Raw genomic sequence first — 20103 nt, 5'->3', positions numbered from 1 at the left:
TATGAGATCACAAGATTTTAACCATCGGGTTTCTTATGAAAGGAATGATTATGAAGAAGGGCTGATTTTATTGGACGGTTATCAAGTGATTCAAAGGTATGGTCACTCTAAAAATATAAATAAAGGCATCTGTTTAATGCAGGTATGTTACGTAGGGAAAATTTGAGGACGAATTTTCCCTAAGGGATGAATTGTAATACTTCAAATTTTGTCTAGTGACTAAAATATAAGTTTTGAAACTTTAGTGGCTAAAGTATAAACTTTGAAAAATTTAGAGACCAAAATTGTAATTTTTAAAAGTGATATATTTTAGCCTGGAACAATTTGGATTAAAATAGAGATTTTAGTGAGAATCAGATTTTCGGTACATGATTTGTGTTAAAAGTCATAAAGCGATAAAGTTTGGTATTGGAATCGGATATTCGGATCGAATCAGAATTTTACGAAAATTTGAAGGATGTTAGAAACTGGTTGGAAATATTATTTTTCATATTTTAGATCAGATAAATTTGGTTCAGAACAGTTCAATTTTTTAGATTTGACAGAAATAGTGAAATTTTAGTGACTAAAATACAATTTTTGAAAATTGAATGGCCAAAGTGAAAAGTCAAGTTGATTCATCTTTTTATTTATAATTACACGTAGTTAATTTATTAATCAACATTAATTTACATTTGATATATTATAAAAGTAGTTTTTTTTTAATTTTCATAGGCAATATTAAGATAATAATAAATACCTTTAAATTTCTTTTAAAATTTAAAAAAAAAATCAAACGTAACCCTTATTATTATCATAAGACTTCATACGAAAGGTATTAAATATAAATAATATTATTTCACTATCCATACTATCATAATATTAGAAAGTCATGTTTGTGGACGAATCGAGTTACTTCCGCGGTTAAAAGAAATGATTGTTATTTTTAAAGATCTCAGATTTGAACGCCAGACACCACAAGGTATTTGAGTGTTCATTATCAAATGATTAATATCGAGCAACACCAATCTAAATTGTATGTTTCGTTAAAAATCTCGCTAGACCTAAACGGAGAAAAAGAATACATGCAATTCAGACCATTGTTTTCAGAACCGGACCGGTTAGCGAACCGGTCATGCTACCGGTTCACTGGTTCAACCGGTCGAACCGGTCCGACCGGTCGGAAGAACCGGATGACGTCATAATTATTTAAAAAATTAAATAAAAATACCAAAAATATTTAATAAAAAATAATTTTTTATATCACAAGTCATATTCAAAGCAAGTCATAACATATATAAGTTAAAAACCATAAAATCAAGTGAAACAAAATGATTCAAATTAACTACAACATAATATTTAAGGTAAAACATATTAAATAATAAATATAATTATATAACTATAATTAAAAAATAAATTTGGGGTTAAAAAAATCATAACAAAATTATATAACTATTCTTTTACTTCAATCAAGCTCGAATTTTAGGCTTCAATCGAGCTTCTAATTTTTTTTTGAGTTCAAGCCTTTTTGAGTTCAAGTTTCAATATTATATTTCGAGTTTGAGTTGAACTTGATAATTTTTAGCTTGTGAGTTTGAGTTGAGTTGAGCTTACTTTTAAAGTTTTCAAGTTCGAGTCGAGCTCAGCAATACTCGAGTTCGACTTGGCTCATTTAACAAACGATGTTGTTTTGTTTAATTTTTAAAAAAAAAAACAAAAATCCATGTTTTTCCCGGTTTTTTCCGATTTTCAGCCGGTCCGGTTAGAACGGTTCAACGGTTCTGGCCGGTTCACTAATAGTAGTTCAATCGATTTAGATTGAACCGGACTAAACAACGGTTCCCGGTTGAACCGGTTGAACCGGCCGGTCCAGTCCGGTTTTCAAAACAGAGATTCAGACAACCAAAACTTGCACAAAAAACCAGACATATGATCCAATAATCCAATCAAACAAGCCGGGATCAAGCTTCACACTTGCAACAACCACCACAACAATTCCACGTATCGAACAATCACCAATACACTTCTATTCCAGTAAACAGACCTCAAGCAACACCAGTGAATCACCAACAACCCTAACATGATGTTCTCCGAAGAAGGACAAAACCAGAAACTGGGTATTGCCATTGTCCTCTGAAACAATATGCAAATCTTCGATGACAATCATCAGATTTGCAGTCTGACTCTGTGCTGCATGAGAAAATACTTGTCCTTGAGCTCTTGTTATCATTGGAAACATCATTGATATCTAACAAATCAGTAAGACAACAACCACAATTACCCATCCATCCCTACAGAACATAACACGCAATAGCAACACTCGAGCAGCCTACAGAACTTGCACAAAATTGTTACTTGACAACCTTAAGTCTTGTCTCGACACCCCATTATTTACCAACCATTACGTCATTGAAGAGGATGACTTTGCACCATTAGTTAAGTTTATCCCCCCGACAATCTATTTAGATATAAACCCTTGTTATGTTAATCTGTGAGCAAAACACATGCATCTTAAAGCATCCAAAGCCCTTGAGGTCATCGGATTATCTTCCTTAGCATTTGATATTGGACTCACCATATTGTTGAGTTTCCCCAGTCTATCAGCGTTACCCTCAATAGAACTAGAAAAATGATACGCGAAGCCCATGTACTTAAAAAAAAATCAGTATGCCCCTCGTACTATTTTTTCGTTTAATGTGACCTTTCAACTCAAAAAAGAACTCAATATAATTCTTTTACCAACGTTTTCTGACATTGACTAAAATTCTCTATCATTAACCAACACCCTCTGTTTAATGATGATTGATCACCTTTTGGGTTTATAAACTCAAATTGATATAAATTCAAAAGGTGTCCAGTCAGTATTAAACGAAAGATTCGATTAACATTAAACGGAGAGCATTGACCTGTTTAACGTACGTCAACAAGAATTCACAAAGACGTCGGTCAATAACGAAACATTGGTTAAAGAACTACAAATGAGTTTTTTTATATATATATATTAGAATATCACATTAATAAAAAAAAATACGAACATCATATTAATTTTTTTTAAATACAGGAGCCTCACGTACCCAGAGAGTTTTGCGAGCATGTTTTTGTGTCGGTAAATGAAGAAAAAACCAAGAGAACACAAACAAACAACCAAAAAATGCCATGGAAACAGTTCTCCAGCAAATCATAGCAGAGTTGTTGGTTTGGGAAACTTTCTCGTGACTGATTTTTATTTTATCTACAACGAAATTTGGAGTAGCCATTTTTAATTTAACAAGCTGGATATACATTCCATTATTTTAGAAATAATATTAATATACAGGCTTCGCGAAGAACGTAGGGTCGACATCAATCCTGCAAGCGGAGCTCTGGAGCATATACGAAGCCTTTCTTATCGCGTGGAGTTTGGGCATTCCACGGCTTTTAGTTTATTCCTGTAACAACCCTAGACTGTTACGGGTGACCTGATCCGATCCGATGTGTCACATTAGAGCCACTAGAGTGACCCCGTTAAAAATAACAGAAAAATTTAAGTTTTTATTAAGACATAAAAATACAAGTGTATAAATATTTCAAATCGTAAAACATAATTAGTTCATACCTCTCATCATAAAAGTTTTAGACTTAATATAAAAATCAAATGTGACCTATATGCCTTCTAATTACGCTTGTATCATACTCTATAAGAAAAGCCGAAGGAACTCCCATTACTGAAGTCGATAATTGCACTGGATCAATCTTTTAACTTGAAATAGTGAATAACGGAGTGAGCTTTGGGAAGCTCAGTAATACATAACTACCAGGTGATGTTGATGGACGTGCAAATAAATAACAAGCATAAAAATTTTCTTATTGATTCAAGCATCTATAGGTTTTCGTGACGAGTTGAGGTTTCACTGATATTTCTTCAGGCAACAGACAAGTAGCTCAGAGGAAACATTCAGAAGACTGAGTTCAGAGATTGAAACAGATGTCTAGTGTGTTCCTTCAAACCCAGAATAAAATGTAATCATAGTTTAAAAAACAATAATAGTTATTTTAGTAAAAACAAGTTTTTAAAATCACTATAGTACCCTCTATCTGATACTCCATGTGAAATTCCTCAGAACATCATTCATAATGACTTACCCTAGACCCCTAGGATCTAGGAGTCCAATATGAATGATCAGAACAAAAAGAATTTACCAACTAGCTGAACCTCATAGACTTCAGAATCCTACCCAATCAATACCCTAATAAACAGTTTCAGATAGAACCAGTAATATCATAAAACAAAAATCAGAAGTTGATTTTTTATTTAAAATACAACGTTTCCCTCCAACCGTACACCAAATGCAGTAGCCCAGAACATGCATCTATAAGGACTTACCCTAGACCTCTAGGATCTAGGAGTCCAATATGAATGATCAAAAAAGAAATGATTTATCAGCTAGCTGAACCTCAGACTCTCCAGACACCTATCCAGACAGTACCTCAATAAAGCAAGTTAGATAGTAGACAGTAATATCAGAAATCATGAGCTAATTGTACCTTGTGTCATGAATCAAATATCAGAAACAGTAATTTATATAAATCAGAGAAAACATTTTTGTCAATAGGGAACACACTAGAGGATCCATATATTTTTAAAGGCGTTTGAAAATTATCAGGAATAGAAAGTATGAACTTACACAAAATTGATTGGATTTCAGGATCGAGGTCCCTATTAAAAGGGTTTAATTGTTATCGAGTCTAAACATACATTCAGAGATTGATGCTTAAGGATCATTTAGGATTTCAGGTGTATCAGAAAGGTATTTAGGAACATTTACATCAAAATAAACTAAGATTTCAACTATAACCATAGCGATTTCATTATATAGGTCATCAGAGGTATTTCAGACATTTTGATTTCTAATGTATTTTTAGCAACTTAATCCAATATGGGTGAAACGATGATTTACGGTATTCAAGATTCATGTCGATTTATCAGGATATCGGATCAACTCGAACTGAACAAATCTCAGCATTGTGATACATGTCAACCACTCAAATCGATACACTTCAAGAATATTAACAATTTAATACTAACAACACTAGTCGAACTGCTCATCTTCAGAACCATCGTTGAACGGATCTTAAGGAGCTGTATGTATTCCAATGGTATTTGTTTTATTTAAATGTTGCAATAGTCTCCAAGATGATCGACGTACTTGAGTTGTACTCCATAGCCTTTAGGGGCAATATAATACTTAGGTTTTCTCGGTGTTTCCAGAATTTTCCAAAAACATTCACTTATTTCTAGGTCATGAGGGTAGTTGGATCATTTTTTGTACTCGAGATTGCTTCAGTCATCTTAGAGTTCAAGGTATTCCGTCCTTTTAAAATTTAGGGGTATTTTGGTAGTATCAACATTTCCAGTAATTTAATCATTGCGTGATTATTCCAAAATAAGAAATTCTAAATCTTTTATCGCCTCAAGAATTAAAATCGGTAATCAGGAAGTTTTTGAACAAGCCGAGTATTTATCAAGTGAATAAGTAGTATATCAGATCAATGATGACTTTTTAGGGTTATTTTAGTTATTACTGATCTTGAGGATTAGGAACCGATTTTCAGGTCTTACAACCGATTTACAGGTCTTACAATCGATTTACAGGTCTTCCAAACAAGTCAGGAGTTCAGTCAGTAGATCTGTAGTTCTATCAGGTCAAGAATGAATTATCAGGTTAATTCCACTATTCGAGTCAATTTTTTCTCTTTTTACTTCATGAGGCTATTTTCGTAATTTCCTTTCCAAGCAATTTCGACATCAAAACATTTAATGATAATATTCAAAGTTTAAGGATTCTAAGATTAATTCCTTTGTCGATTAATCACTAACCTTAAATTTATTTCTTAACAATCTTCCAATTCCTTTGTACAATTCAATCGAGCCTTAATCAATTTATCACTTAAATTGTATTCAGTTCGAGTCCATCCATAACTAAACATGCATAATAGATCAATCATATACATCCATGCATTTATCCATTATCAACGTGTTTCATAAAATATGCAAAGATGTAGTAAAGTATTACCTCAATTTTCGTGCATAACGATTGACCAATTAAACTTCATTCGATTGCCCTCACACTTGATTTCGACATCCCATAATATCTCGGATTCATAACAATATAAATTACATCAAAAATTGATCAAATCGAAAGATAAAATATTGAAAAACAACTTATCAGGTTCTAATTTGGCTAAACATACCCCAAAAACGGACTCAAGACGTCGAAAAACATCAGGATAGGTTGACCCGAAAAAAGTTAACGCCCTATCAACGGTCAACGACAGTCAACAGCTCGATCGACTCGGTCAGGCGGATCGATCGTGGCTTGATTAGCTCAATTGCAGCTCGATCGACTCGATAAGATGGCTCGGTCGGGCGGTCTGGACCAGTTCGGGTGGTTTGGACTGATCCAGACCGGTTTTGGAATCTCCATAAGCTACAGACGAAGCCCACTTGTGGGTGGCGGCGTGTGTGGCGCATATGTCGTCGCTGGTGGTCAGATGGCAACCAAATTTTCCAGATATGTAGATCGTCAACTTGGGATTCTCGTGCAAGCATCCTTTCGCGACGATAAGCGGATCTTTACAAACGATCAAACTTCCTTTTTCTCACCTCATTTAACGGTGATGGGGATGACGACACCATGACCACCGATCGACTCCTTTCAATGTCAGGAACATATTGGCGTCGACGGTGTCAAATAACATTATACTATTTGTCCTCAACTTTTCTCTTATTACTACTTTAATCCAATACTTTAAATTAATAACATTTAGCCTTTTAAATTGGGGTGTGACAAATCCCATTGTAGCCAAGCGGTCAACCTTGTGAATGGTGAAGGTGCATCTGATTGTTCCATTCCCCTGGTACGTGCTATTATGAGCTTGAGGAATCGTGCTTGGACAACAAAATTTGTTTGGATTGCAAGAACATGTAACAAGATTGCAGATAGGATGGCCAAGCTCATCCCAGATCATCATTTTGGTCTGTGCTGCTTTAGTTCCCCCCGGATGAACTCGCCAGCCTCCTAACTTTGGAGGCAACACTCTGCAAGAAGACTTTGATCTTATCTAGCCTTTTGTTACGGCCTATTTCAATTCAATATATATATATATATATATACAACAACAACAAAACCCTATTCCCATATGCAATGGGGTAAGGGGGAGGTAGGGTAGTAGGCTGGCCCTAACGCAAGGTTGAGAGCAGTTTCCGTGTAAGACCTCCGATAGTCAGAAAAATTAAAAATAAAGATAAAATGCAATGTATGTACAAATAAATAAATAAATACATAGTTAAACATTCTTCATATGCAGTCTTCATATGCGCGTCTGAAATGAGAAGTAATCCCTGCAAATAAATCACTGCATATAACACGTTCTTGCAATATATTGTAATATATATATATATATATATATATATCCCTGCATATATATATAAATCCTAAACTCTAACCCTAAAAAGGAAAAAATATTATTTTACGTTAAAGAAATATTTATTTATGTGTTATAAGTTTTAATTAAATTTAAGTTATTTATTTATTTAAATTTAATGAATACAAATGAATACAAAATTTATTAGTTTTACATAGTATAAATAGATCTCAACTCTAATTATTTTACGGTTTATATTTAAAGTTTATAATAATTATTATTAATTATATAATTCTCCTCTTAATAATACAATATACACGTCAACTATACCAAGAACTTATTGATAAACTATCGAATTTATCTCCAGTTGCATGGAAAGATCAAAATTATCCCTACAATGATGTGTGAAAATATATAAATATGATATAAATATATAATTTCAATACAATTGTTTTATATAATTTTTAGGATTATAATATGAATTATGTGAAATGTGTTTTTACTACAAAATGGGATCTTTCTTCACGCTTGAAAAAAATTGGGGGTTTGTAAATCCCGTGAACTTAGGGGACCCCATTGAAGTTTCTTCGAACATGACACTTGGACAACGAGGATGAATTTTTTTAGTTTCAATATTGTTTCTTTTATTTATTTAAATTAAAATATTCTAAAAGTATTAATGGTTGTCCATTGTTCCCATATGTAATAGGTTAAGGGGAGGTAAGATAGTAGGCTGCCCCCAACACTAGGTTGAGAGTAGCTTCCGTAGTAGACCTCCAAATTATGAAATACCCTCCATGTGACTTGATCCCACGACCTCAAGATTAAAAACTTTGTGCTCTACCAACTGAGCTGAATGGTCATTTCTCTAAAAGTATTAATCATATCTACTAATATTTTTTATTTTAATAAAATAATATATATTCTATAAAAAATTTTAATCAATTGATAACGTACATGTCTACAGATAGAAAAAATTATTTTAAACAAATCTACTAATATTTTTTATTTTAATAAAATAATATATATTCTATAAAAAATTCTTAATCAATTGGTAACAGTTAAAATTTAAAACTTTATCAGGATAATTATTTAACCTTCTATCATCTTCATTTTATTTTATTTCGATATTACTGTGTGAACCTTCATCGTCTATTATTTATTTTAAATATATGATCCGAATATCTATACGAGTTTTAAATAATAAAATTTAAAACGATACTATCAAATATCATGTGTTGATTTAATTTGAATAAATGAACATTACATGAATAAAATATCTTAATACAAAATCAGATAGAAAGAATTGATTAAATATAAGACTTAATACATTTTCAGGTGCCTAAACTATATTTTAAACTGATTTTTAGTGTTTAAAGAATTTTTCGTTAAAAATAAGTGTCTAGTGTTTTTTCCGTTACACTTTTAGGTGACTACCGTTAAAAAATCGTTAAGTGAAACGTGTCACGTCCATATTAAAAAAATATTTTTAAATAATATTTTATTTTAAAAAATATATATATAAACGTGACACATGTCATTCAATGTGTTACTTTAAATAAGGTAAATCCAAAACCATTATTGAAAGAGGAAATGCAACCCGTTTTACGTGATTAGTCTCTTTCTTGGGACAATAGCATGGCCTGGCCAAGACAAAACCTACATGTGATGTTTTTTTTTAAAATTATTTTTTCACCTTTTGGATTTTGTGTTGTTCCATTTTTACATTGTTTATATTAATTGGCTTTTGTATATTTTTCATGAATATTAATTATTTTTTAAAAATAAATTTAAGTATATATATTTTTCTTGGAAATTATCATCATTCACGTGATGAAACAATGAAAAATCTTATAAAAGAAATGAGTTTTGTTAAAATGATGAGACTCCAACTCTCGTGAATATATAATTATTGTGGATTGAACATAAGATGTAACTATTTTTTTACCGATAAAAAAATTATTAAAATAATTTTTAAAAATATTTTGATCTTAACATTCCATTATATTTTAAGATAAAATGTTTATTGTATAAACGAAATTTGTTAATTAATTAATAATCAACGTTAATTGTTTATATGACAAAACTTGTATATCTAAAATGATGGTGGGATATGTATTATATCATTATTTTAAAATAATATGTGACATGTTTGATTGTGATATGATAAAATTTGATCAAATAATCTCAAACGATTATCTTATCTCAGTCATCATATAAACATCTAGTTCAAACGACCGTTAATTTTTTAACAGAAAGGAACGAGTTTAGAACTATGAATAGTCGAGTGATCATTTTATAACTTTTAATAGTCAACGGACTCAATAAAACAATACTATATAGTCAAATGATCATCTTATAACTTTTAATAGTCAAATGACTTAAAAATATTAATACCTTATAGTTAAGGGACTATTTGTGCACTTTATCTTAGTTTCTAATGTGATTGCAATGTATTATAATAACTTTACAGACTCCATTACTCGAATTCGAAACATCTAAAATAACACTCTTTTAACGTTGAAATTACTTGATGGATTCGATAAAAAAAATTATTTATTTATACGAATTATCAATATTAATAATTTAATCATCAAATTTTATAGGTAGTATAATATATTATCATGCAATCTTCGTCTCCAACAACTAAAAATGGCGAATCCAGTTTCAACACACACTTATCTACTATTGTTATCGACTTTCCTTCATCTTTCACTCCAGCTTCAACCCTCTCAATTCAATGCCCTCAGAGAAATCCAGCAATTCCTCAATTACCCATCGCTTCTCAGCATCTTCAACAACACCTGGGATTTCTGCAACCTCGAACCGTCGCCATTGTTAACCGTTGTTTGCTACGAAGATGACGTGACCCAGCTTCATATCATCGCCAACAATGGCGGTTTCCCGCCATCTTTGCCCCGCAATTTCTCCATCGACGCTTTGTTTTCCAGCGTTTCTTCTTTGCAGAATCTGAAAGTGCTTTCGTTGGTCTCTGTGGGGTTATGGGGACCTTTACCTGCTACCATCGGTAAGCTTTCTTCCATGGAAATACTCAATTTAAGCTCGAATTACATCAATGGCTACATCCCTTTGGAACTTTCGTATTTGAGGAATTTGGAGACGCTTATTCTTGATCATAATGAGTTCACTGGTCAAATCCCGAGTTGGATTGATTCTTTTAGTGATTTAGCTGTGCTGGGTTTGAGAAATAATTCACTCTTTGGGTCTCTTTCGAGCTCGATTTCGAGTTTAAAAAACCTTCGAGTTTTGGCTATGGCGGATAATCATTTGTATGGCGGAGTACCCAGTCTTCAAAACTTGACGAATCTCCAAGTTCTTGATCTGAAAAACAACAAATTCGGACCAGATTTCCCAGTTTTGAATCCCAAGGTCGTCGCCGTTGAAATCCGAAACAACAGTTTCCAATCCAGCGTTCCGAATGAAGCATTAACCTCTTATCTTCAACTCCAAAAGCTTGATATCTCCATTAACACATTCATCGGACCGTTCTCGCCGTCTCTTTTCTCATTGCCTTCGATCGAATACATCGATATCTCCGATAATAAACTCACCGGCAAACTGCTAATCAACGCGTCGTGCAGTGAACACCTTGTGTTTGTTAATTTGTCGTCCAATCTTCTGACCGGCGATTTACCGGAGTGTCTGCAGCAACAAAATGACGTCGGGAAAAGGTTTGTTTCGTACGGAGGGAATTGTTTTTCCGACGAAGAGGAAGATCAGCACCCTTCGAATTTTTGCCATAACGAAGCATTGGCTGTTAAAGTTATGCCTGATAAGTTGCAGCATGGAGAAGGTAAAGCTATGGGTGTTGTTGGGTCAAGTTTAGTGGGAGGAATCGGTGGATTAATGGTGATTGTTGGTTTGAGTTACTGGGCTTTCCATAGAAGAAAGAAAGGTGCCGCCATGAAAGGAGCTTCAACGAGGTTGATAACAGAGAAACCAACAGTTAACACAGTCAAGTTACTATCTGATGCAAGTAAGATCCTTATTTCATCATTTATTATTTTATGAATTATAAATTTATAATTTATTATTATTAACACATAAGTGCAAATATATAACTAATAAATTAATTATAAATTTGAAAACTTCATATTTAGTTATGTTAATTTTTTTATTAAAAAAATATTTTAAATTGTATATATTTACTGAAAACATGTATAATTGTTATAAATTTAATTTTAAAAAATAAAAATTTATATTTTACATATTTATTTTAATTTAATTTGATATGTTTTATTTATTATAATATTAAATATAATGTAAATATACATTATTGTTTAACTCATAACATCATGTTTAAAAAAGGGTAAACTGAATAAAATATCATTGATCTTTTGACAGTGTATCATTTTAGACCATTGAACTTTCAATTCCTATAATTATAAAATTAAACTCTAGTTTTGACTTCTATTATGCTATTAAACCGTTAAATTTTAACAACACGATGATATGGAAGGATCATTTTGTCGCCGTGATGACGTGAAAAAATGACGTCATTTTGACGTTACTATCAATGTCCAAAACGACATCGTTTTAAGCACTGAACTTTATGGAGTATCAATTTGCTACTAAACTTTAAAACTATTCAGTTTTGACTCAATTTTTTTAGCCACTGTTGGCATCCAATCATCTCCCGTCACCAATCATCTAATTATGTGTTTAAAAAACGAATAATTTAAGAAAAATGAAGAATTCGAAAAACACAGTGCAACTTCTAGTGATTATTTTCATGAATTTGTAGGGTACATATCAGAAACAATGAAGATGGGAGCAAACCTTCCTACATATCGCGCCTTTGCTTTGGAAGAACTAAGGGAGGCCACTGATAATTTCACTCATTCAACCTTCATTGGTGAAGGTTCACTTTCTCAGGTAAACTTATAAAGATTTTCTTGGAAAATTATTCGATTCAGCAAGAATTATCTTTTAACTTTGATGGGGAAAAATGTCAGATTTACAGAGGAAAACTTGCAGATGGAACAGCCATTGCCATTAGATGTTTAAAGATGAGACGAAAACACAGCCCCCCGACATTGATACAGCACATCGAGATGATCTCGAAACTCAGGCACAAGCATTTGGTTAGTTGCATCGGACACTGTTTCGAATGTTGCCCTGATGATTCAAGTGTCGGCATCATATATATGGTATTTGAGTACCTCTCAAATGGCACCTTGAGAAGTTCCATCTCCGGTAAGTGTTGGATACGAGGAGATGTGTTTGATTGATGTATGATCGGTTTCCGTTTGTGTTACTTGATGTTTGATATGTGTTGGATACGAGTTTTTCTGAGACGATCGTATTCGTATATCGATATCTGAATATGCATCGGACACGAAACTTCGAATGTCTAAGGAAGAAGTTTTTGCAGAAGGAATAGCAGGACAAAGGCTCAATTGGGCACAGAGAATAGCAGGTGCAATAGGGATAGCAAAGGGGATTCAGTTCCTTCATACAGGGATGATACCTGGAGTTTTTTCAAACAATTTGAAGATTACTGATGTTTTGTTGGATCCCAATTTTCATGTCAAGATTTGCAGTTACAATCTCCCTCTTTTAGCTGAAAATGGAGGAATGGTATGTTCATCAACCTGTTTTTCTTTCGTTTTTTACGTTTACGAATCCGAAAACACATTCATTTATGTTAAGAGAGTATATAAGTGTCGGATACAAATATGAATTCGATCATATGAAAGAACTCGCTGATAGGTTAACGATTTCAGGGCGGATCCAATGGACTTAAACCGAATATTCGAGTAAGGTACATTCTTCATTCTTAATCTTATAAACGATTTGTTTTAAGTGAATTTCTTCTTAATTATCTCGGAATTGATCAAAAAGAATTTGGTCACATTTGAAAAAAATCCAGGGCCAAAGATGAGGAAAAGGATGATATCCATGACTTTGGTGTAATCTTACTGGAAATTCTTGTTGGAAGGCCAATCATTTCCCAAAATGATGTCATGGTCGTCAAAGATATTGTGAGTTTCTTCTGTATTTCCATGATAACATTAAATACGATACGATTACACGATACGATTATACGATTCGAAAAATACGAATAGTTGGACATAGAAATTGAATTCATTTTGTGTGCAGTTACAAGTGAGCAACAAGATGGATGATGCAGCTCGAAGAAGCATTGTGGATCCGACGATTATCAAAGAATGCTCGGCGGAATCGTTGAAGACGGTGCTGGAGATATGTCTGAGATGCTTATCCGATGAGCCAACCGGTCGGCCTTCGATCGATGATGTCCTTTGGACTTTGCAGTTCGCTGCACAACTTCAGGATCCATGGCGACTCGATTCTCATCATGTTCATCAACAATCTGTATCATTGCCTTTATAGTTAAGATTCACACTGTTATCGAACAAACTCGAATAACTTACGAGTACAAATGTCTCATTTCCGATGAAGCTTTTATAACTTATTTACAGGGATGAATCGAGGGAGTTACCGTCGTGCAACATAACTGCATATTATAATCTTGGAGTTGCATTTTACTCATCACTTTAACATAATTAAAAGTTGAATGGTCAAAATCAGAATAAAATGAAACGGAAGTGACCTCTATTATAGTTTACCCTTGATTTTTTTATTCTGATTGAGCTTGCGTGGTCTTGGCCCCTTGGGTATGGTTAGTAAAATTCTAGTGTAAATTATGTGTTTAGTACCTAGACTATAAGTTTTTATCTGTTTTAGTACTTAAACTTTTATTTTTTTCAAAATCATACCTAAAGTTTAGTTTTTGTTTCACTTTAGTACTCCAATTAAAAACTTTGATTTTTGTTTCATTTTAGTATCCTTCAAAATTCAACGTTAAATTTTAAAAAATTGAAAGTTTTAGGTACTAAAATGGACAAAAGCTGATAGTTTAGGTACTAAACACATTAATTTTTAACGGAGTGATACTAAAATGAAATGAAAATTAAAAGTTAGGTATGCTTTTGAAAAAAAAAGTGTAAATGCTAAAACGAACCAAACCTAATAATTTAAGTACTAAATATGTAGTTTACCTAAAGTTCTAATAAAATGATATTCTAAAATTTTAATATTTTTTAAAAATAACGGGTATATTTTTTTAACAAATTTAATCAATTTTCCAAAATAACAGGATGTACTTGAGCTCTGAGGAATTTAATACATCTGCTCTTATATAAGTTGTGTGATATTGGATTTGGATATGACTTGCATTGTGCTTGTGAGAGCTAAGTGAACTGCTAATACAAGTTGTGTGGGATAGGGGTGTAAATGAGCCGAGTCGAGCTCGACTAGAACTCGAAAACTTTAAATGTAGGCTCGACTCGAAAACTCGCGAGCCTAAAATTTTCAAGCTCGACTCGAACTCGAAAGATAATATTAAAACTCGACTCGAACTCGAAAAGGCTCGAACTCAAAAAAAATTCAAGAGCTCGATTGAAGCTCGAGACTCGAGCTCGATTGAAGCTCGATTTTGAGCTCGATTCAAGCTCGAACTCGATTAAAGCTCGAACTCAAACTCGAATTTGATCCTTAGGGGTAAATTAGTTTTAGGCTCTCTAGATTTATGCGTTTTGTACAAAACAGTCCCTCAATTATTTAAATTTTAGCTTAAATTAGTCCTCACATTTAGATTTTTCTTAATTTAGTCTCTGTTTAGGATTGTTTTCTTTAATTAGTTGTGTATATTTATTTTGCATGTTGATATGTTTATGTATAAGTATGTGAATAATTTATTTATGAGCTACATAACATCATTTTGCATAATTTGTATGTTACCTTCATGACATAACTTAAACCCTAACACATAAACCCTAAACCTTAACACATAAACCCTAAACTCTAAACTTTAAACCTTAAATCCTATCACATAAACTCTAAACTCTAAACCTTAAACCTTATCACATAATTAGTTATGAGGTAAGTACAATATAGTATCTTGATATTAAATACTCAAACCCTTGATATTTATGATATTTGAACCCAAAACCTCAAAATATAACAACAATTTAAAAAATTAGTTATTACAAATATTTTCATTAGAAATATATTAAATATTTGTCATTAGAGAAATAAACTTTTTTATCAATTTAAAATAAATATAAGAATATTTATTCAAAAATAATTTTTAACCATTTTCAATTCAAGAATATTTATTCATCAATAATGTATTTTAAATATATTTTTAATAATGTAATTTTAAAAAATATAAAATTATAATATAATATTTTTTCGAGCTGCTCACGAGCTTTTCGAGTCGAATATCGAGTAGCTCGTTTCGGCTCGTTAAGAACTCGAGTCGAGTTCGAGCTCGAGTCGAGTCCATTCGATCCGAGTATTTATCGAGCCAAGATCGAGTCGATCTCGAGTAGCTCGCGATCTGTCTCGTCTCATTTACAGCCCTAGTGTGGGATTTGGATATGACTTGCATTGTGCTTTTGAGAGCCAAGTGAACCGTGACATAAAATTTTATATTCATCCTTATTAGCAACGACACGTAACAGTGTAGTTTAGTTGCAGAAGTTGACAGTGTGGGGAGAATGAGAGGTTCTAAGGACTAAATTGACTATTGTATCAATATAAGAAAGGCTCATGTAACGCTATATTGTGTTAAAGGGAAAAACACAAACCAAACAACTTCGGTGGTTGATTGTTATTTTTTATGTTTCGGGTTCAAGCACCAATAATGCTAGAAGTGTGAGTGTTTGATGTTAAATGTTAAATGATTAAGAGTTATATTGAAACATATATTTCTTTGTATTTATCCCAGATTAATAAAAAACCGGAAAATGACTAAAAAGATAAAATCGGTAAGTTTGCAAGGTGAGTGATCAAAAGAGAAATACACTAATAGTCAGACTACTATTTTGTATTTTACCCTTATTGCTTATATTTTGAAGCAAACCTAAACTATCGACTGTTAATCTTATTTTATGGACGCCTCGGTTCTTCGACCTCAGGTTCTTCAAACTCTACCTCCCTATTTTTTTCTTCAAAATTTTCATTTTCTTTTGTTTGTGAATAAAATTAGCTTGCTACTTTGTCTGTAGAATTTGTAAGAACTCATTAATTTTTGTGGGTTATTTTTTACCATTTTCAGCTCATTTCTTGCTGATGAACTACAAATTCCAAGCTTTCCATGAAAGTTTCTTCTTCAATCTTCAGCAAGCTCTTATTCATCGCAAAAAAACCATTCAGGCAGATTCCCAGTAATAATTTATCTTCATGCTCTTCTTGTCTTTTAGAATCCCAACATTTCAGTACTCAACCCTCTGAAGAATGCAACAACCCCATGAGTAGGATCAAATCCATACTCTCCAAACGAGGTTTCGATATTAACCCTGAGAATCTACACGCCGTTGATTTGAACGAGTCGAGTTTAATTCGGATTTTGACTCATTTATTCCATGAGAGTTCGAATGCTGAGCTTGCTTTGCATTTCTTCAAGTTGTCTGAGCACTGCATTGGATCGTTGCAATCGCATAAATCGGTTTGTAAAATGATACATATATTAGTGTCCGGGAACATGAATCATGTAGCCGTTGATTTTATTCTGAATTTAGTGAGAGATAGTGTTAGCAAAGAAGTTTCGGTGGATGTGTTGTTGAAACTCGTTTACGAGACTCATAGTCATAGAATGGTTTTTCAAACCGTATGTAGCATGCTTCTTCATTGTTGTATTAGGGAAAACAAGGTTGATCCTGCATTTGAATTAACATGCCAGATGAAGAGTTTTGACATGTTTCCCTCGGTTGGCGTTTGCCATTCGCTGCTTAGGGCGTTGTTAGGGTTAAATATGGCTTGGGATTTCCTCGACCGAATGATGAGGCAAGGGATTCATTTGAATGTATCAATTGCTACTTTGTTTGTCGACATGTTCTGCAGATAAGGCAACCTTTTATGTGCCTGGAAATTGCTGATGGACATGAAAATCAACGGGATTAAACCTGATGTTGTTGTGTATACTGTCATAATCAGCTCGCTTTGTAAGATGTCTTGTTTAGGAGAAGCAACTTGTATGCTGTTCAAAATAGCGAGATTGCGAGTTTCTCCGGATTAGCGTGGGAATAGGTCAGACCAGGCTTTAAAAGGCCTGAATCTGGTCTACGATGAAATTTTTAGGCCTGAGCCTGGCCTATAACCTATCAAAGGTTTTTATTTTGGTTCGGTCTGATTTTTTAGAAGTCCGACCTGACCTGATAACATTTTTAAAAGCCTGCTATTAACAAGTTGATTTCACCCTGTAAATTAACAAGTTGAAAAAAGAAAGGCCTCTAATTAAAACCTCTGCTTCATATAAGAATCTTAAAGTGTACATTAAAAATTGTAAAATAAAAGTACAACCCAACAGTAGAATAATTACTTTAATCATATACAAACCTCACGAATCTCTAGTGGATGGCCTAAAGTGGATGGCCTGACAGGCATGGATGGGCTCGGTTGATTCGCGCGCCAGTGGCGCACTATTTTAAGCAGAATGGTGGAAGGGTGCGGGTGCTTAACGTGGGAGCTCGGGCGTAGGCTTATAAGGCTTATAAGTATATATACATATATATAGGCCGGCCTATCAGGCTTATAAGGCTTTTTAATAAGTCTAAGCCTGGCCTATTTAATTTAATAGGCTTTTAAAAAACTATGTGTCTAACCTTTTTATGTAGGCCAGGTCGTAGGGCCCCTGTAGGTCGGCCTGGCCTATTCCCACCTCTACTCCGGATTCAGTTTTGGTTAGTTCTGTTGTTGAAGGTTACTTTTTTAACCCTTATTTTCTCATAGTTGCTCTTCAAATATTTATAATAAATTTTTTGAAAAATCTGGGATAAGCACAAGGTAATATATGTTCGAAGATAACTCTCAACCTTCCAACATTGAACACTCACACCCCTAGCATCTATGGTGCTCGAACTCGGATCCTCAATAATAACAACAATACTTTTACCACGAAAGACACTTGATTTGTGCTATTATTTATATATGAAAATATACTTTATACATTTCGAAAAATAATAAAACAGAACGTGCTTCTTTAAAAATCTCCAGTCAAAGCAAAAGTAAAAGTAATTACATTGCCCTTGCAATTAAAAAAAATATTTTATTTTAAAATTTTGAGTTGTTAACTTCTTAAATCTCTAATTATATTTTAAAAAAAGAAAAAAACTTAATATAAAAAACAATTTTTATATATCAAATGTTTTTTAGCAAAAAATATCAATCGATTATGTGTTGATTTATAAGAGTTCAATTAGTACATTTTTTTTAAATAAATTATTTTTATTTTTTACTGAGGATTTTTAAGCCATTGAGCCTAATTCTTTAAAAAGCAATTAGAATTTTTAAAGCCTAACAAAAGGAAAAGGATTATCCTTGCAAATAAGCAAAGCACAATCCTTTAACCAAAGAGAAAGTGAATTTTTAGGATGCCTTAGCAAGTTAGCATATCAAATTTAGGTTTAGATTCAAGTCACTCTTGTTTGTACCTTACTTACTAGGATTAATGTTAAAATTTACTTACTAGAATTTTCATTTTCATTCCTTTTTTTACTTACCAAAAAATAATATATCTAATATATAATACGGGTCAATTTAGACAAAATTTGAGACCCATATCTCGAGTGGAATCAGATTTGGACAAACATAAAGATATTAACCTTATGCATATGTCTGATTCGAACCTAACCCATAAACAACTCTAATGATAGCCAACACGAAGTAGATCATGTTTACCTATTGGATGGAGACATGGAGTCTCTATCACCCTCGATTTCGGTCGGGACAATACAATTAGAGTGTAAGTTAAGGATACTTTATCAATAAATATAGATGATTAGGGTTATTTTTTTTTCGAGTGAAGTCAAGTTTATGAAATTAACTGAGTGGGTTTTATTCAGTATTCTAGGCAAGATTCAAGGTGGTAGAAAAGTAAGTGAAATGATCTTGAGGATTGTCACATCCCATTTTTCAATTTTAAGTTTATTAAATTTAATTAATAGATTTTATGGACTAAACTGCAAGTTTTTGAAACTTATGGGCTAGTTTCAAATATCTAGGAAGTTCATGGACTTAACCTTGAATGTTTCCTTTTTGGGTCGGTGGAGAAAATTTTAAAAACTGGAATATGTGTAACTGAGGGGTGTTGAACCCCTAACCTTCTACATGGTCGGCCATGCCCTTACCAACCAGACTAGGTTATTGTTGTTGATAAAAATAATAAAATTTTATTTTATATTTTATTTACTGGGATTTAACCCATTTTCAGAACCCATGTCATGAACCAACCCCAAAAACCCATCTCCTCCACCAATCCAACTGTCCACGTCGCCTCTTCGTTCAGCCTCCTCCGGTCGGTGTTGAAGTGCATCGCCACGTCTATCGAGCTCGGCAGCAACTGGCGTCCTCCACCCGACCGTTAGACCTCTAAGACCGACGACCGTTAGACGTAAAAAAGGTGAAAACCGTTCGTCGCCCCTCATTGTCGCTCCCTGCTCCAACCGACGGTGCAGGTCACCGCAACCTCTAATCGAAGCGCCAGGCCACCGCGAAGCAACCCCAGCCAACCACCGACGGTAATCGTTTACCGTTCGCCGTGGATGGGCGTGTAAATTTCCGTCGAAAACCCCCCGTCACCTTGATATTTCCCCGATTTCGACCGTTTGAGTCATTGGTTCGCCTCACCGCCCGCACCACCAAACTACCCACCTATGTACGCTCAAAACCCAA

At 33.4% G+C, this 20103-nt stretch overlaps 1 protein-coding gene across 1 annotated transcript; it reads left to right on the top strand.

Moving 5' to 3' along the window:
• Window positions 1-10035: 10035 nt before the first annotated feature.
• Window positions 10036-13854, top strand: LOC120204146 (probable inactive leucine-rich repeat receptor-like protein kinase At3g03770). The gene is made up of 7 exons (XM_039204242.1): window positions 10036-11380; window positions 12149-12279; window positions 12360-12600; window positions 12779-12984; window positions 13131-13168; window positions 13277-13388; window positions 13507-13854. Exons 1-7 carry the CDS (start codon window positions 10036-10038, stop codon window positions 13756-13758), a joined length of 2325 nt encoding a protein of 774 aa, XP_039060173.1. The 3' UTR covers window positions 13759-13854.
• The last annotated feature ends 6249 nt before the right edge of the window (window positions 13855-20103 follow it).

Source organism: Hibiscus syriacus, unplaced genomic scaffold (genome assembly GCF_006381635.1).
Source record: "Hibiscus syriacus cultivar Baekdansim isolate YM2019G1 unplaced genomic scaffold, ASM638163v2 tig00010533_pilon, whole genome shotgun sequence".
Taxonomy (NCBI): Eukaryota; Viridiplantae; Streptophyta; class Magnoliopsida; order Malvales; family Malvaceae; genus Hibiscus; species Hibiscus syriacus.
The sequence above is the reverse complement of the archived record's forward strand: the minus strand, read 5'-3'. Positions and strand labels throughout refer to the sequence as shown.

Bases quoted from the DNA above. Each gene is read 5' to 3' on its own strand.
- LOC120204146 (XM_039204242.1), top strand. From the start codon at position 10,036: ATGGCGAATCCAGTTTCAACACACACTTATCTACTATTGTTATCGACT. The intron at 12,601-12,778 runs GTAAGTGTTGGA...AAGTTTTTGCAG, and splicing joins CTTGAGAAGTTCCATCTCCG to AAGGAATAGCAGGACAAAGG. The intron at 12,985-13,130 runs GTATGTTCATCA...TAACGATTTCAG, and splicing joins TAGCTGAAAATGGAGGAATG to GGCGGATCCAATGGACTTAA.